The following is an 18,100-nucleotide window of genomic DNA, read 5'->3' as shown; positions in this document are numbered from 1 at the left end:
TTCTAGGCATGCAACCATATATGTGTTCTAGGCATGCAAGCACACCACATGTGTTCTAGACATGCAACCATACACATGTGTTCTCCACTTGCTGTTTGTAGCCTTTTGCCTCATTGTCTAAATCAGCATCCCCATGATACTTTTAGCTGACAGGGATAATAATTAAAATGATTTTATTATTCATGTCCTTGAAAATCCTCCTTGATTCTCCCATAATACTAAGTTCTAGGTCTAATTAAAGAATAAGCATCTATTTTTATCAAAAATGGAAGCTGAATTTCACATGTAGAGCTTGTTATATCTGCAGTTAAGTTAGGGTTTGCTTTGTGATTCACTTTGTGGTGAAATCTGCTCACAGTCCTTACAGCCAGCCATATTTACATTCTTTTCCAAAGGGCTGTTTGACGCTGCTAGCTCCAAACTCAGAAGTATTTTCTATATCAGTGTGAAGTATTACCCAGCTGTAGTTTTCTTTCATGTGATAAAATGTGCAAAATTCATTTTCTTTCCATGTTGGAAACATTTATTTTTTTATACTTTGAAGCAATTTAAGTAATGTTTGTATTATGCTTCTAAGCTTTCAGTAGAATTTACAATGGAAGCATTTAAGAATCTTGTTTATTGTAAGAATTAGATATTTATATATTTTTATTTTTCTAGTAATTATATCACTTTGTTTACCCCCTCTGAAGTTAGTATTTCTAATGAAACATGTTTTTCTACAAGACTTCAATTTCTATTTTATATGCTCAAATTGAATACTTTAGGAGCTTTTGTGTGATTATCATATATTTGAAATATTTTTCATTTAAGCTTATATATTTGCGCTCATTTCTTATATTATTAAGAATATTGGTGACAGATTAGCCAGGAAGTGAGAAATCATTCTAGATATTTAAATATGTTTATTATGCAGATTAATTGCTTATAAAACAAAAACAGTGACCACAGATAGTCTTTTGTAGACCTCTGAGTCACTCTGGTTCTCCAAAGATCCTGAAAGATACAGAAGTCTCTGGTGATAAGAAATCTAAGCAGGAATGAAGAGATATCTCATCAGTTAAGAGCACAGGCTGCTCTTCCAGAAGACCTGGGTTCAGTTCTCAGCACCAACATGGTGGCTCACAGCTGTCTGTAGCTCCATTCCAGGGGATCTGACAAGACAGGCATACATTCAAACAAAACACCAATGCACATAAAATAAAAATAAATTATAAAAAAGAATTCTAAGCAACTCATACAAGCAAATGCGGCCATTCCAATCCAGATCTAATGCTTCTTTCCACTGCAGCAGAAACATGCCAAACCCTCTCAATTTCCTTCTTTTGAGGGATTACACTAAAGCTCCCATTGTTAAAATTCAACAATAGTAACCCAACCAAAGATGAAACTGCTCCAGAAACTGGGGTAGGACTAGAATGTTCAGGGAACATTGATAGACAACGATGTCTAGCAGAGCCACAGAAGGGTGCAGCCTGGCCAGGCCTTGGTCATGAGCATTTCGGGATGTGACATCCTGAACAGTGTGCAGGACAATGCACACAGCCTTTCACTGTTCCACGCTCACCCAAGTGGAGCTTCCTGGCACAGTGCTTATCTGTGTGAGGTTCATCAGCATTGTCCACACACTCCTGCTCACAACTGCTCTGTCACTTTCACAGACAGTGAGTGGGGCCTCTGACCCCTGGAGGGTCACAGGTTCTTCTTTGGCTCTCTTCTGTCTGTGACACAGGGTTTGGTTTATCTGTAGATCTGATATGTGGGTGTCTGGGCTTTATTATTCTCCCAGTTCTGTTTGCAGGCAGCCTGTATACCCCAGAGCCATGCTAAATAGCTTTTCTCCATCTGAATCAAATGGGAGGTAGGCTCTCTCAGACTTGTCAGAAAATCTTCTGTGATTCCCAGGACATGGAGCTACTATAACTTACATAGATTGTGTACACACACACACACACACACACACACACACACACACACGGGACTGAGGATCAGTGGGTACCAACTCAATTTCATATTCAATCTCTGAAATCATTGTGTATGATGACATCATAGTTTTCATGATTAGCATTCCAGATACACTATATTCGCATAAATATTCTTTTACTTTTATAGAATATTGTATGATATTTATCAGTGCTTTTAAATAAACCACCCTCATCAGAAATCATTAAAATAAAGTTATTTCAAAATTCTCACTTGAGGAACTCCAAAAAGGATAGATTTGATTTGGTTTATTGTGTTTATATATACTCACTGCACCCTGCTGCTAAATAATTTCACAAAGGCTGCCCCCTCAGGAAGCATAAAATGGAGGCTGGGTCTCAGACCTGTGGGCTTGCAGAGGATCTTGGTTTTGAATTCAGGAGAATGAGTCTCTAGCTTGGTTCTCATGTGTTCTCAGAGACTTTTCACTTCTTTGAAAATGCTCAGCTCTCTGGGAAAGAGAGTCTTGGGAGTTGCTAGGTTGCTTTGGTTCCTGGAAACCATCTTGCCCCTTTGCTCATGAAAAGCTCTCACTGCCTATAGCCAAAGGAGTTGGAGTTGAGAGGGACATGGTCAGAGGCCAAGCTGAGTCCTATGGAGTAGCTGCTGCCTAAAGATCAGAGGGCCCTCAAGGCAAACGTAGCCTCTTTTTCAAATTGTCAAGCACAGTTGTTCACCTGTCTTTGTTTGTGTTCATCTCATACTGACACAAACATGCTCCTCTTCTTTCCTTCTGGTAGAAGCATTTAATTGCCATCTTTCAAAGTCTATAACTAGTAAGAGCCTATTTTTATATCATGGCAATATATATGTATATATATATATATCATAAAGTGTACCATTTTAAACCTTGATGAGAGTACAGTTTGAAGCACTAAGTGTGTTTATGCTGTTGTACAACCATGAACACCTTACATCCCCTGGACATTTTTAGCCCCCTAGATCTCTGTGCTCATTAAACATCAAGCCCTCATGCTTGTACCTTCTTGCCCTGGAAGCTGCCAATCAGATTTCTCTCTGTATTTGGCTATTCCTGATATCTCATATGTGTCCTGTGGAAGAACGTAGCTCATTGGAACATTGAGCCTTAGATAGTGCATGTATGAAGGCCAAGTATCAAACCAAACTTCGGTGGTGATCTCTTGATGCTCTCCTAAGCCATAACTGTGAGGAGCGTGGTTTTTGGAGTGTAGCCTGGTGATGTTTAGCTACGGATTCTCAGCTGAGAAACTGATCATCATTTTGTTGTTGTGTTTTTGCTGATTTATTCATTAATTATTGATTCCTCTTACCATTTCATGAACAGATATGTGAGGCTAACATGATTAATATCCAAATTTATTTAAATCAACTCAGTAGGTTACATATATTAACTATAATAAATAAAATGAGGTCATGAATTTGAGAGGGAGGGAGTGGGCATGGGATCAGAAAGGAAAGGGATGGAAATGGTATAAATGTAGAATTCACATATAAAATGTTTAAACATTAAATTTAAAAAATTAAATTAAAAGCCAGGCGATGGTGGCGCACGCCTTTAATCCCAGCACTCGGGAGGCAGAGGCAGGCGGATCTCTGTGAGTTCGAGACCAGCCTGGTCTACAGAGCTACTTCTAGGACAGGCTCCAAAGCCACAGAGAAACCCTGTCTCGAAAAAGAAAAAAAAAAAAAAAAATTAAATTAATATATTGGGGAAATTAACTTTTTTGCAAAATGACTTTATTTCATCAAACGAATGACAGCATTGCTTGCAAAACTATGTTAAATTTATTTATTATTTTGTTTGTTCATTCTTTACAGTCCTGGGGATTTAACCTAGACTTTGTGCTTATTGGGGAAGCAGTCTACCACTAGGCTACGTCCTCAGGGCAACACACATTGAATTAAAAAATGTTAAGCTGTAGAGAGAAATATGTAAATTCTGGAGCATTGGGCATTAACACAAAGGCATGAAAACACAGTTAAGGTTTTTCAAACAATGTTAAAGATGGCTTTGCTAGCTCTTCTGCATCTTTATCTCTGGTCATGGTTCCTTGTCTTTATCGCATGTTCCCTTTTTACAGGCAAGATGAACTCAAAAGTGGGATGCTACAGAGACCTGAGGGTTCAAGTGAATGCATCCTTCTGCAACCCCAAGACTCGACCTGCCACAGGGCTGGTGCCCTGCAAGGTGTCAGCCTGTCCTCCCAGGTAAGAAGGCTCAGGGTCCATGGATCCTTGGAGCTCATGAGTCTAGAGACTGAGAATTGATCATTGCCAGCTCCAGGTTCAGTGCAGCAGAGAGGCAAATGGAACAAGAGCTGACTTAATGCAGGGTCAGGAAAAAGTCTTTTGGGCGATACATAGCCTGGACATTCTTTCACCTATGAGAGGGAGTTCTTCCCTTAGCATCCTGATGTTTTTATAAGCATGTCATGGTGCTTGTAATAGGAGAATAATGGATTCTCCTAAATTCTCCAATATCAGTTGCTACTGTTTGCTACTTAGTTACTAGTGACAGGCACTGGACGAGTCACTCCCAGGGTCTGCCCAGCTTGTAAGCAACTGGGACTCATTGTCACACTCTCGTGCATAGGTGAGCCAAGCTGTCTGTCACCTCTTTCCTTCCCTGGAGACTACCACCCATCTCTTCTTTGAGATGTGAGGTTGGGAGTTTCCTGAGAGATAGGAGTTGCTGGCCATCTAAGTCCTGATCCCTGGACTTTTCTGTCTCTGTCTTTATGGAGAACAGGTCACAATGGGAGGTGAAAAAGCACTTGAGATGTTGAAACTTTAACGTCAATGAGCCCCTTCACAGAGCCAAGGGAACTCAGACAATAAAGACAATCATGCTGCTTGGTGGTAGAGGAGCACAACTTTAATCCCAGTACTCAGGAGGCAGAGACAGGCGAATCTCTGAGAGTTAGAGGATTGCCTGGTCTATAGAGTGAGTTCCAGGACTGTCAATACTGATGCACAGAGAAACCCTGCCTTGAAAAACTAAACAAGCAAACAAACAAAAACCCAAGAACAACCAAAAAGAGAATCCAAAAAACATATTTATGTGAAGATCCACAGAGTATGGCAAAGGGAATCCTAAGTCTGAAGAATCAACAACATCAATTCAATCATCAGGATAAATGTTGGCCCCATGGGCCCAATGCAGCTGCAATCAGATCTACATGTGTGGTTACAGCTACGGCTGTAGGTGGTGTGGGAGTTCATCTCTGCATCTGAAACAGATCACTAAACTGAGCCTTTCATTAGCTGACCCTTTTCATAGGCTGTCTGCCCCCCCCCCCCGGCCAGGGGACAGCATCCCCCACCCCGTAAGAGTGTCTTCACAGAAAGCATTGTGTCTGTCTGTGTCACCTTTATGGAAGACAAAATGATTGTGTTACCCAGGCTTTGGATGCCAGGCTGATCAGGAAAATCTCACGGGCCTCTTTTAGGGGTGATTTAGATGATGTTTTCCTCAGCAGATTCATCTTCTGAACAATTTGGGTGGCGGTTATCCTCAGTCAGGAACATGGCACATTCTAGGACAGGAAATCTCCCAAGGGATAAAGCATCTTAGGTATGGAATTCTCACACCTATGTAGCATGCAAGTTCATGTTCGTATAGATGGTTTTCACCTAAATGTTGTAAGCAGGACATTCCCTGGCCAGCAAATAAGATGTCTAGGAGAGTCTGTGCCTGTGAATGTGAGTGAGTGTGAGCGTGAGTGTGAGCGTGAGCAGGAGGAAGAAAGACCTCACCCTCTTTGGGAGCATCAGGTGGTGTTGCCTATAAGCAATACAATGTACCTCAGGGTTCTCCTTCCTTTACTCAGTGGGCCTCTGAGGCTTCTCCTGGGGGCTGTTCAAGTACCTGGTTATATTTTCCATATAAAGCACAGGATTTGTGGGAGCTCCCCAGGCATTTCTTTCCTATGCTCACGCACCTTTATGAGCCCCGGAGGGAGGGCCCTTTTGCAGATCTTGCTGGTATTTCTAATCTAGTGAATCGCTTCCTTCTCTTTAGAGATGCATTCACACGCTTGGTTTTCTTTCCTTGAACTATACAGCTTTCTTCATTCATTCTTCTTCCTCGCCCTCTCACTTGTAGAAATTTAAAATTTACAATATTGGTGACAGACTGAATATTTCGGCAGATTCTCAGCATCATGTTCTCTTTATTACTTTATACTAGTATGTGAAGGGAAAACAGTTAGATGCTATACAACCAGTGTTCACGTCTCTGTGGTTGTTTTGGCTTTAAAATAATTCATATTGATTGGCTGTGCTTTTAATGGCCTTTCCCAGAATTTCTGAAAACAAACATATAAGCAATGCTATAGGAAACCGTTTTATCTTCCTCTTTGTGCATTAAGCAGATAAGGGACTGGGTTTACTGAGTCCTGTATACCACGTGGGGCATCATTACTTTTCTGAAGAAGGGATGAGGAGCAGAGGCCAAGGGAAGGGTAAAGAAGAGAGGATGGCTGCCTCCCTGAGGACTGCAGCTCAGGGTTCAGCAGCCCCTGCTGTATGCCAGCTCCTGTTCCAATGCTGCATGGGGGAGGGGCGTGTTAGGATGAGCTCCAGTCCACAGCTGCTGACATGGCTAAGGATGCTCATGATTCTCCAAAGGCCTTCTAAGGAAGAGGGGCCGAGGTAAGACACCAGACATCCTGGCCCAGGGCCACTTTTCTATCCCACATCATGGTGCCCCCATGGTCAGAACCCAGAAAGTGGGAAGCAATGCGTCCAAGGTCAGGAGCAAACGTGGGCTTTGATCAGCACAATCCTGTTCACACATGGTTACAGGTTGATGTGTTTCTATACCAATAGGAAGAATGCGCTCTCCCCAGCACGCGTTCACTGCGGTGAACCCACTAGGAAACCGTGAGGGGCATCGTGGTTCTCACACAGCAGCTTCGTGTCTGGGCTCGGTTGCTGGGGACTGTCAATTTGTGGGACTCTGCATTTTCTTCAACCTGTGAATTTCACAAAGGCAATGATGACATAGCCAGTTCTGGAACATGTTCTGTGGCCACTCAGTGTGAGCCACATTCGTGAGTAACCTGCACCAGCACCTACGGTCACACTGGCATCCAGTGGGCACAGCATCTTCAGTGGCGCTGTCTCTGCTGGTCCCTCCCTTCTCTGGATGCCTTCCAGTCAGTCTCCCCACCATCATCCTCTAGAACCCCAAATGCCACCCAGGCCTCTAGCTCCCCACAGCCCTGTACTGCCACACCCTGATCCTCTCCTATCCTTGTTCTCCAACACTCGTCTCTGCCACACTGAAATTCTCTATCGTTGTCACCTTAGAGGCCCATGCGGCCCATCTTTACACTCGCGATTCTAGATGTGACCGTCCTTCCCATAGACTTTCTCAAAGTCGGTCTGGCTAGCAATGTTGCCTGGTCTATAGGGGCTGCCCTGGGGACAGCATCTACTGAGCTAAATAAAGTAAAGGCTTAAAATGGCTTGAATCCCCACGGCTGAAATGAAGAGCTAGGGAGTAGGACGGTGGCAGTAGGCTGGGGGACAGTGGCCAGGGTCCAGCTTCAGTGCAGGGTCCTACCTACCCAGGTAGCAGGAGCTGAGATGGGCCACTGGCTGTTGAAGGAAAATGTTCATAAGCACAGGGTCCGCAGGGTGGGTGAGGAGCCATCAAAACAAGGCCTGTCTACCCACTGGTTTTCAAAAAGTGCGGAATTTACAAGAGAAACTGGGAGGGGGTTTTAATATTTATTTCCATTTGAGATCCACAACTGTGTCACCTGGTGAGTTTCTTAATTAATGACCCGACCTTTCTGATAACTAAGGATCCACCAACAGGCTCAGGGCACTGGTTTCCAGTGTGAGTTTCTGAAATGCATGAGCTCACGCCACTCATCCCAGGGCAAAATCATTTCGGATTGTTTTTTTTTTTTTTTTTTTCTCTGTGTTTTAGTTTTTCCTCGGCCACACCTAATTTGACAGCAGTCCCATTTAATGACTGGTCTTTACTGAGTCATTCCCAAGACTCAAGTTCATTTTCTTAGAAACAAGCCTCTCTTTTCATGCTTATGTTTCACAAAGTTACACCAAAGCTAATTATGTTACATAGTTGCAGTGACAGGACCCGTTGGCATAAACAGGCTTTAAGGTCTGACGCAGCAGGGTGGATGGAACCCAAAAGACAACAGCAAAAACAAAAGGCTGTGGACATCCAGGGGCAATATTGGCATCTCCAGGCTGGTGCTTCATTGGTAAGCAGGGCCAGAGAACTCCCCCGATGCCCTCCGTTCAGTGAGAATACACACCAGATTCTAATGAGGCCAGTGTGAGCCCATGGGCAAGGAGGAGACCACTTGGGCCATGCGGTTGATGTCTTGGAAAGAGGACAGCTGGTACAGGAAGCCAGTGGGTCGGAAGTCCATCTGAGTGGTTCTCTACTGAGAGAGGAACACGAGAGGACACAGTGAGAACCTGCCCGTGAGAAAGGCTGCTGTAAGTACAGTCTGGGGAACCTGTACTCAGCTGTGAACACCCCACTACCTCACTCTGCCTTCTCCTATGTACTTTTGCCCTTCACGGGCAAGAAAGTCCCCCACTTCCCAAGGTGGACTGTCTGAGAGATGTGGAGGAATGAACTATTGGGGACAATTTCCTCTAACCTCCCAGGTGGCTTTGCTTTAACGCCAGAAGTCTTGTAGTCTTCTGCCAAAGCCCAGAGGATGGCTAGGTCCCTGGAGGACATCCTAAGCCAAGGACCTTGCTGACCCAGTACCCAAGGAGTAGCTTCCTTCTCAGCAGCAAGCTGAAGGGAGTTGTAGCCACAAACTGAAATTTGAACACAGGAAGCCCTAATTATTTCCAGCAGAACAAAGGCAAATGTAGGCCTCGGTTTGTCTGGGGACAGAGCCTGCTCCTGTTTCAGGTCACTCACGCACTGGGCACCAGACCTCTTAGGCTAACCTCTTGGAGACGAAGCTGGTCAACAGGAGTCACCTCTGCTGCCTCACCGGGATCAAATGCCCACCCTTTCTACCCCATTCGTGGTGGAAACTGTATGGAGGGCAGACTCCCCAGGAGCCATGACTTCACTTCACTCCAGAACTAATCAGTCCCTCTAAGGCATCCAGAGAATTTTACTGCAACAGCCCAGTGTTCTGCAGGGAGTAAACTCTCAGATGTGCTGTGGGACAATGGTCTTGTATTGTTTTAATAAAATGCTGATTGGCCAGTAGCCAGGCAGGAAGTAGAGGCAGGGTGACAAGAACAAGAGAATTCTGGGAAAAGTAAAGGCTCAGTCTGCAGTTGTCATCCAGACATAGAGGAAGCAAGATGAGAATGCCTCACTGATAAAAGGTACCAAGCCACGTGGCTGACACAGACAAGAGTTATGGGTTAGTGTAGGATGTAAGAGTTATTGGAAGTCTGGGCTAACAGGCCAACTAGTTTATGATTAATGTAGACCTTTGTGTGTTTCCTTGGGACTGAACTACTGGGGGACCAGGCGAGACAGATACCTCTGTCAACACAGATGGACACTGTTGGTTGAAACCTAGAAGAACTGAGACCATGTGTAACTTGGTGGTCAGCTTGCTGTTTGTGTGTCTTCCAGAATTCCCTTTTTCTTTTTCTTTACCCTGTGTAAATGAAGCTCTGTGGTCCTTTCCGTTTGTTTGTAAGGTAGTCTGCCATGGCAGGACAGTGAGAGAAGAAAATCTGGTGAAAATAGCATCTTAATATATAAGTGAGCTTTTATAGGCCTCTGACTCCTCACAGTTTATAAAATTAACAGTGTGGCGACTCCTTTGGAGTAAGTTTTTGATGTCTGGCTCTGCACGCTTCCGCAGAGAAATCCTGCATCTAGACATGAAAACAGTTCAGGGTCCATGTCTGGTTCATTATAAATCTGCCCTTCAGCTCTTCAAAGGAAAGAACGTGGTCCAACTTTTTGAGGCTAAAGAAAATGAAGTAACTGCTGAGTGGAAATCCTCAAGGTGCCGGGGAGGACTTGGCTTCCAGCGCTTGCCCCTTGCCGCCAGCCGTCAGTCAGAAATGGGCTTTCTGCTCTGACCTAGACAGCAGAGGCAGACGCAGATGAATCCCTGAAGAACACATCACAGAGAAGGTCCCGGCCTGCTGGGCAGTATGTCAGTCACCTGTGAAAACCACTTTGGTGGAGGAAGAGGAGAAAGCGTGCCAGCCAAGCCGCACCATGACTCTGAGCCTCTAGAGCTTGTCACATGTCAAAAGAACCTGGAGATTCTGGAGATTCTCCTGGGCTCAAGAGATCAGCACATGCCCCAAGACTGTAGCAGTTTGCCATGCTTGTTCACCTGACCCCACAGCTTGCACTTATGCTTCTGGTTACCTAACAGGCTCCCTCATTCCTGCAGAGATGGAACTTGTTTTGGGGCTGGTGCTGAGAGATGGTGACAGAAATGTCCTTTGGCAGAGAGGCCAACCCTAAATTCTCATCACCTGATAAGAAGGGAGACCTACGGGGCCCTGATCACCTGCCTCTTTCATGTCCTCCATCCACTGACCTCAGGCGGTGGCTAGCCAGCAGGCTTCTGCTCTAAATTAGCTCATTTTGTCCTATGGAAAGGGCAGCTGCTTCAAAGTGCCTGCGTTCACTGCTGGATGTGAACTGTTATATTTGAGACATTTCATGTGAAAAGGGTGGTGGATCGCAAATGACTTACACATGCTGACGAGGTTTCTGTGGCTTCGGAGCATGGCTAGCACCCATTCTCTTAAGCCACAGAAGCAGCTGGAAGCTGCTAAGCGCTGCGTGTGTGTGTGCGCACTGGGTGGGAGGTATCCTGGGACTCATTAGGGCTCACGTACACATGGGAAGAAGATGGGTTTAATCATAAGAGACCTGAGTGTTGTGACAGAGGCTATTGCGTGGGGAAAGTCAGGTTGTAAAAACCCACCTGATGATAAATGCTCAAGTTAGAGCCTCCAGACTGTCTGTCAAATGACATCTATCGTCATCTGTCAAATGACTTCTCTCCATGGGCACAGAACGCTCATCACAGCTTCTTGCAGGTGGGTTGTGACTGGGATTTGTGTGTCCGTCATTCGCCATGATTACTGCACCCAAAAGTGTTCACTCTGAAAACAGAACAAAATACCTGACCTTGAAATGCCAACAAAGCCAATAGACAGGATGAAGCCCCGTATTATTTCTATCTTAAAATGGTACTGGATGGGAAGGAGGGTTTCATTGAGAAACATCTAACACCTGGTGTGTTGACCAGGGCACTGTTACTGGAGCGAAGCCAAGGATGAGTCAGCTAAGAAGGAGAAAACTTCATTTTGGTTTGCAGCTTCGGAAGTTTCTATAACTGGTTTCCCTGTTTCATGGGCTCGTGGGGAAACATCAGGAATGTGAACCCGAGAAATCTGCTACCTCATAGGGTTCCAGCAGCAGATGAGAGGCCAGAAGGGTCTGGAGTCCCAGCAGCTCTTTCAAGGCTATGCCCTGGTGACCTTAGTTCCTGTGACAAGGCCCAGCCTCTTAAGAGATCCTGCATCACAATAGATTGCAATAGCACTGAGGGCTGACATCAGTCTTCAACAACCCGGCCTTTGAGGAAGAGTCCAGATCCAAACCTTAGTAGCTGTTGATCAGTACATATACTTAATGTGGAACAAAAGATACCAAGAAACATAGCTTCCAGTCTGAGATAAAGCAACTCTCTGTACGACTCACAGCCGTGGTGAGATCCACACAGGCAGGCCCCGTGAGAAAGCCCCCACAGTGGAAGCTGGGTGCATCCAAGTCCTGCCATGGAACCCTCAATGCCTGAGGAAGAGTAGCCTTCTTGTTTCCACTTATAGACACAGGCAAACTAAACAAAGCAGTCGTTGCTGTGGTCCGTGATCAGCGGCTGAATGAGGCTCGCTCCAGCATGGGGAACCCTCCCTCGGGCGGCATCAGAACAGTGTGGACTGAAACTCTTTCCTAAGCTGGAGTGAAGGCATTTCCCTTGAGCTCCCTCTGTGAAGCAAAACAGACACTTGGCGCTTGCAGAAGCAATCTGCGTGATCTCTGTTCAGAAGGCTTTTCTTAATGACCTGCAGTTAAGGGAGCTGGTGGAGAACAGCTCAACCCAGTTGGAGTGGCTGGAGATGGTGGAGACAGGAGACTTAGGGAGGAGGTGTGGAAAGTGTGCGAGCAGCCAAGCTGTCTTTCACGGCCCCAGCGTGGACACCAATTACCATTTATAAGGCTGCAGGGCTGAGAGCAAACATAAGAAATGGAAAAATATTTTTAAAAAAACAACATGAAAGCGTACAGAGGTGGCCAAGGAGCAGCCAAGAGGATCCAAGTGCGGAGCTGTCACACCACCGCAGCAGACACCAGTCCCTCACCAGAAGGATGTGCCACTCACTTATCTGTTAGCGTGGAACAAAAAACACTCATCTTTCTGATACTGAGAATATGGTGTTCCCACAGTTGACGTGGGACCAGATGCAAGAGCCCTTGTGTGTTTTCTTTTTATATGTTCCAAAATTACAGGCTCTTTACAGTTTGCTTCAAGACGTAATGAAATCTCTTCAAGAGTAAAGCAGCATACGGTGCCTCCAAAACAAAACTAAGCAGAAGCACCGGGCTGCTACCGAGTTTGTAGGTATCGTGGAACTCAGAGTGGGGGCTTCCCTTTCTCTTCCAGGAAGTGTTCTCAGCTGCCTCTCTTTTCAGATGTACCACCTTAGTCTTAATACTATCCAAGGAGTCCCAAACTAAACCGAGGAAATGGCTCAATGGGCAAACTTCCCCACCACATATGTGTCCTCACGGCTCCTGTCTGGCTGAGCATCGGCCATGGCCACACCATACTGTGTGTCCTCACGGTCCCTATACAGGTTGGGCCTTGTGGCCATGCCAAAGTGTGTGTCCTCATGGTGCCCTTGACTGGTTGACCGTCATGGTTATGCTGAAATAGGTGTCCTCATGGTCCCTTGTTCTGACTTATCACCGTGGCCACAAAGCCTTCCAATGCAAGGCTGTGCAGCCAAACCCAAGCTTAGCTCACACCTAGTAGGGCACCATTGGGCTGAACTTGGACCCACCTCCATTTCATCCCCCAGTTCCAGCCAGCACATTCACCAACAAGGATGCTTTTAAAACCAGAGATGGAAGTCACAGTGTAGCTTAGGGAGAAAACACTGTGGAGAAACTGAGAAGATGATGAGATAACACAGCATCCTATCAATAGGTACACCAAGCCCTAGTTGACCACAGGTGACATCAAATCAAATCTGAATTACCCAGCTGCTAAGTAATATAGGAAAGACAGAGACACAGCATCCAAAATCCTGTAATGGGGGGGGGGGGCAGACTGTATGGAAGATAAGGATCATGAATTCATACAATGTATTTTGACCATTCTTCCCTCACCCACCAGCTCCTCCAGAATCTCACCCCATACACACATGTTAAATACCATAATGTGTTAGACATAATGATATTGTGGTTACATTTTTAAAAACACAAGGAATTTGAATCCTCAAGGAATGCACATGGAAATAACCGTCTGAAATTGACATACACATGTTATATTGAAAGAGCTGCATTTGAATTTTGCACACAGTTACATAGGTTAAGGTCAAGTGTTAATGGCTGTTGAAGCTGAGTGGGTGTAAGCACAGAGGTCTTTTATTTGGGATATGATTGGAGTTTTCTATTTTTATTAAAAAAAAGTTTAGAGGGAGATTAAAGATCTGTTCTAAGGTGGGTTATTTGCAAATATAGGGAAACCAGATTCCCCTTAAAGGTGTAGAGTCAGATTCAGCACCAGCGACACATGGGCAGAAATGGCCTCTCTATGAAAACTGTGGCTGGAAAAGATTACATTTGTATCAGGTATCACAGGAAAGCCATGGGCCACCTCTCAACACATACACGTACCCACTGACTTGGAGCCATGGCGCCATCCCTCCCCTCACTGTGGTTTTCTGTGTTTCCGGGTCCCCTGCCAGCTGGTCTGTAGGAAACTGGAGCACATGCAGCCGGTCCTGTGGTGGAGGCACTCAGAGCAGACCTGCGCAGTGTATGCGGAGGGCGCACTACCGTGACGAGCCCATCTCGGCCAGCCTGTGCCCGCAGCCTGCACCCTCCAGTCACCAGGCCTGCAACTCTCAAGGCTGCCCACCCGCTTGGAGCACCGGGCCCTGGGCCGAGGTAACCAGGTGGGGCGGAAAAAGGACAGAGGCTGGACCACACACTGTGGGATGCTCTGTTCTGAGGCCTGGGACATCCGAGTCTGAAAACTGTCCCGCCTTTGCTGAAAGTTTCTCTCTCTTGCACAGTGCTCACGGACCTGTGGGAAAGGGTGGAGGAAGAGAACGGTGGCCTGTAAGAGCACCAACCCCTCCGCCAGAGCCCAGCTGCTGCACGACGCTGCCTGCACCTCGGAACCCAAGCCGAGGACACAAGAAGTCTGCCTGCTCAAGCGCTGCCACAAGCATAAGAAGCTGCAGTGGCTGGTGTCTGCCTGGTCTCAGGTACACCCACCAGATTCCCTCAGAATGGGGTCGGCCTCACTCCTCCAAGCAGCCTGCTTCTGCCTCCTCTAGCTTCACCATGTCTTCTCACACTGCCAAGTTCTGTTTCCCATGCTTTGAGTCAGTCCCCTCCATCAGTCATGGCCCCAGATCACCAGCTTCCCTGGCATCCTTGCTGCCCTCCCTCAGTGCCCAATCCCTTCTCACAATGACACTGGTAGCCTTTCTCAAGCCTTGGGCACATAGGGAGTGGATTTGCTCATTCAGAAAGCACAGAACGCATTTCTGAAGAGGGTCTCCGTGGGCAGTCAGTTCATATTTGCAGAAATGTCTTGGGTTGCACTGCTGAACCACTGGCTGTGGAGCCAACGACAGCAGGTCAGGGATGGCGATGAAGAGCATATCCCCTTTCATCTGACTGGAGATGTCCAGACCCCACGGGAGGACTAGCCATGGAGCTCTGAGCTTGGAGTATAGAGGTTTCCTGACTAGCCTTGGTCTAAGTAAGCCCAACAGGCCCCCGGAAACCTTTCCACACCAGCCAAGGATGTACTGTCCCCCAAGGCCAAACTTCCACCTTCCCACGGCAGCTGGGAAAGAAATCACTGTTTCTGTTCAAACTTCTCAGGGCAGGGCCAAAGGTGCCCTGTCTCTCCACACACACCTTGTTTAGAAGGAGGGTTGATGTGACCCCCGGGGCTTTGCATCTTCCTGAGACACTGTTTGCCACTGAAAACTAAGTGCAGCATTATCCGGTGGATAGAGTAAGCTCGCTACTGCTAGTCATGTGCACAGGTTCACGATACCCAGAGCAAATGCAAGGCGACTCTGGATGGGTTTCCAACTTCAGTACGAAAGTCGAGTCTACTGGGCAAACCTCTGAGGCTAGAGGCAGGCAGCAGGAGGCTTAGGCTGCATAGTCTATGGGCTCTGTCCAGGGAGGAAATTCTTGATGTGGAATTTAAAACACTACACATGGAGGCGGGGGGGGGGGGTACTGGAGAGATGGCTCAGCAGTTAAGAGCACTGACTGCTCTTCCAGAGGACCTAGGTTCAATTCCCAGCAACCACATGGCAGCTTACAACTGTCTGTAACTCCAGTTCCAGGAGATCTGATACCTTCACACCAATGCACATATAATAAAGTTAAATAAATTAAAAAATAAAAACAAACAAAAATAAGAAAAGAAATTCAAAGGTTACCACTCAAAATAATATATGTACACATACATCTCACCCAGAGAAAGAGATGTATGTATACATATATATATATTATATGTACACATGTTATATATACATATATAGAGAGATACATACATATACATACATGCACATACACAGAGAATATGCACAATCACACATATACTCATACAGACTTACACACATATACCAGAGTTTCTCTCTGTGCTATATACTCAATAGGCAGCAGAAAATAGTCTTCTAATAGGGACTCTGTCTTGGATGGAGGGAACACAGAGGCATTTGGAAACTAGTAAGTGAGTGTGAGGAGCTCTGCTCCCTTAGATCCCCTGTTGACAGCTTGACCCAGTGGTCCTGAGGCTGCCCAGCATTGCCCCTCTACCCAGCAAAAGCCAGCCATATCTCAGAGCTGGGATCCCTGCTGCGGACACCGGCACTGGCCTGAGGTAATGGAGGATGTAGCCTCACGTGCCATTTCTGCTTAGCAGATGCTACAGCTTCTCATGTCCACTCACTGGTCCATCCAGGGCCTCTCAGCTCATGCAGGAGCCAGGCAGCAGGGATCGCTCGGGCTTGGCTTGCATCCCAGAGAGAGCAAGTGCTCTCACCCACACCCCAAATGCTCTCACCCCCGCCCCCGTGCCTAGCTGCTTCCTTTCCAGGAACCACTCCGGTTTCTAGGGAAGGTTTCTGAACCCTGGAATACTCTAGGGGCCCATACTGTGGCTGCAGAGGAGGTGTGGGGGCGATACAGAGGGCTATGATTCACTGCATATCTTTGTTCATAATATTTCTCTGTTGTTATCAGTGACAGCCAAGCATTTAAATTGAGCAGTAGAAGTGTCCACAGAACCGCACCACGAGGTTTAATTCTGCACCACCCCTATGTATTGCCTATAGTATTACCTGCTGTTTATAGTTTTGTTTTGAGTTGGGGTCTTCAGTTTGCCATCCTCCTGTTGGGAGTTTCTGTACCACAGTACCCAACCTCAAATCCTCCTTATTGACTTTAATATTGGATATTATAAATGTCTGTTTTTTAAAAAAAAAAAAATGCCAAGGCCCAAGCCATGAAATGTCTATATTTATGTGAGTGTTAGAGCTGGTGCCATCAGGGAACACCTTGACTGTTGAACCCTTCTTTGCTCTCCTCTTCCCAGTGTTCTGTGACATGCGAGAGGGGGACGCAGCAGAGAGTTCTCAGGTGTGCCGAGAAGTATGTCTCTGGAAAGTACCGAGAGCTGGTCTCCAAGAAGTGCCTACATCTGCCGAAGCCGGACCTGGAACTGGAGCGGGCCTGTGCCCTGTTCCCCTGTCCCAAGAACCTTCCATATTCTGCTGCAGGCCCCCCACGAGGCAGCTGGTTTGCCTCACCCTGGTCTCAGGTAAGACGCTGATGCTGGGGACTGGCTCACATTGGTTGGGGGGGGGCAGCTACCTGTCAGGGTATTTACCTCAAAGCCCACTGAGCCATTCTGGCCTTTCTCTCCCACACGTGGGTGGCCCCTCGAGGGTGGGTATGGCCTGCTGAGGATGGACTCCACATGTTGCTGGACCTTCTTGGGCCCCTGGGCATCATTGCAAATGTTTACGGCACCAAGTGTAAGGAAATGTAATACTCTTGGTAAAACCTGAGCAGAGATCCCTAGAGATGGGTGTGAATGGAAAAACCGAGATCCATAATAAATCAGCAGTGGTTAGTTTATAGCCAATCACGTGGCTGTGAAAATGAGATGGGGATTTTCGTGTTGTGCCTGGGCCCTTGGAGCAGCAACCTGGGCTGAGGGTATCAGAGTCCCCCTACGGCAGTGGTTCTCAACCTTCCTAATGCTGTGACCCCTTAATACAGTTCCTCATGTTGGGGTGACCTCCAACCACAGACTTATTGTCATTGTTACTTCATAACTGTCATTTTGCTACTGTTATGGATTGTAATGTAAATATATGATAGGCAGATTGTCTTTAGTGACCCCTGTGAAAAGGTTGTTTGCACCCCAAAGAGGCCACAATCCACAGATTGAGAACCACTGCTCTAGGGGCTTTTGGCTTCCCCAAACTCTTCTCCTTGCCCTCTTCCTCACCTCTACCAAGACTCTTCTGGCTTGCCTTTCTTCCTTGTCTTGTTGCTGCTTGACTTCCCAGAAGCTTAGTCCCATGGGCTTCTGTTCCTCCGGCCCTGGTTTCTTGATATCTGTCACTCACCTATGCCCTGCCTCCTTCCTCAGTGCCCAGTCTGACTGCTGCCAGATTGGGTGAATGAAGACCCTAAAGCTGCTGAGGCCTGCATACAGCTGATAGACCTCCAGCTGCCTGCTCAGGGCTTTCCTTTCATGCCTCTTTTTTCTAGGAGAGAGAGACAGAGAGACAGAGAGAGAGAGAGAGAGAGAGACAGACAGAGAGAGAGAGAGAGAGAGAGAGAGAGAGAGAGAGAGAG

General features: G+C 46.5%; 1 protein-coding gene across 1 annotated transcript in view; it reads left to right on the top strand.

The window, feature by feature from the left end:
• Window positions 1-18,100, top strand: part of Adamts16 (ADAM metallopeptidase with thrombospondin type 1 motif 16) — a 96,273-nt gene that overhangs the window by 68,923 nt on the left and 9,250 nt on the right. The window contains exons 18-21 of the mRNA XM_005356699.3: window positions 4,047-4,173; window positions 13,942-14,143; window positions 14,272-14,466; window positions 16,827-17,051. Of these exons, the coding sequence (XP_005356756.1) occupies window positions 4,047-4,173; window positions 13,942-14,143; window positions 14,272-14,466; window positions 16,827-17,051 (749 nt within the window). The remainder of the gene's footprint in view (window positions 1-4,046; window positions 4,174-13,941; window positions 14,144-14,271; window positions 14,467-16,826; window positions 17,052-18,100) is intronic.

Source organism: Microtus ochrogaster, chromosome 19, assembly GCF_000317375.1.
Source record: "Microtus ochrogaster isolate Prairie Vole_2 chromosome 19, MicOch1.0, whole genome shotgun sequence".
Taxonomy (NCBI): domain Eukaryota; kingdom Metazoa; phylum Chordata; class Mammalia; order Rodentia; family Cricetidae; genus Microtus; species Microtus ochrogaster.
This window is presented reverse-complemented; position numbering and strand designations above follow the sequence as displayed.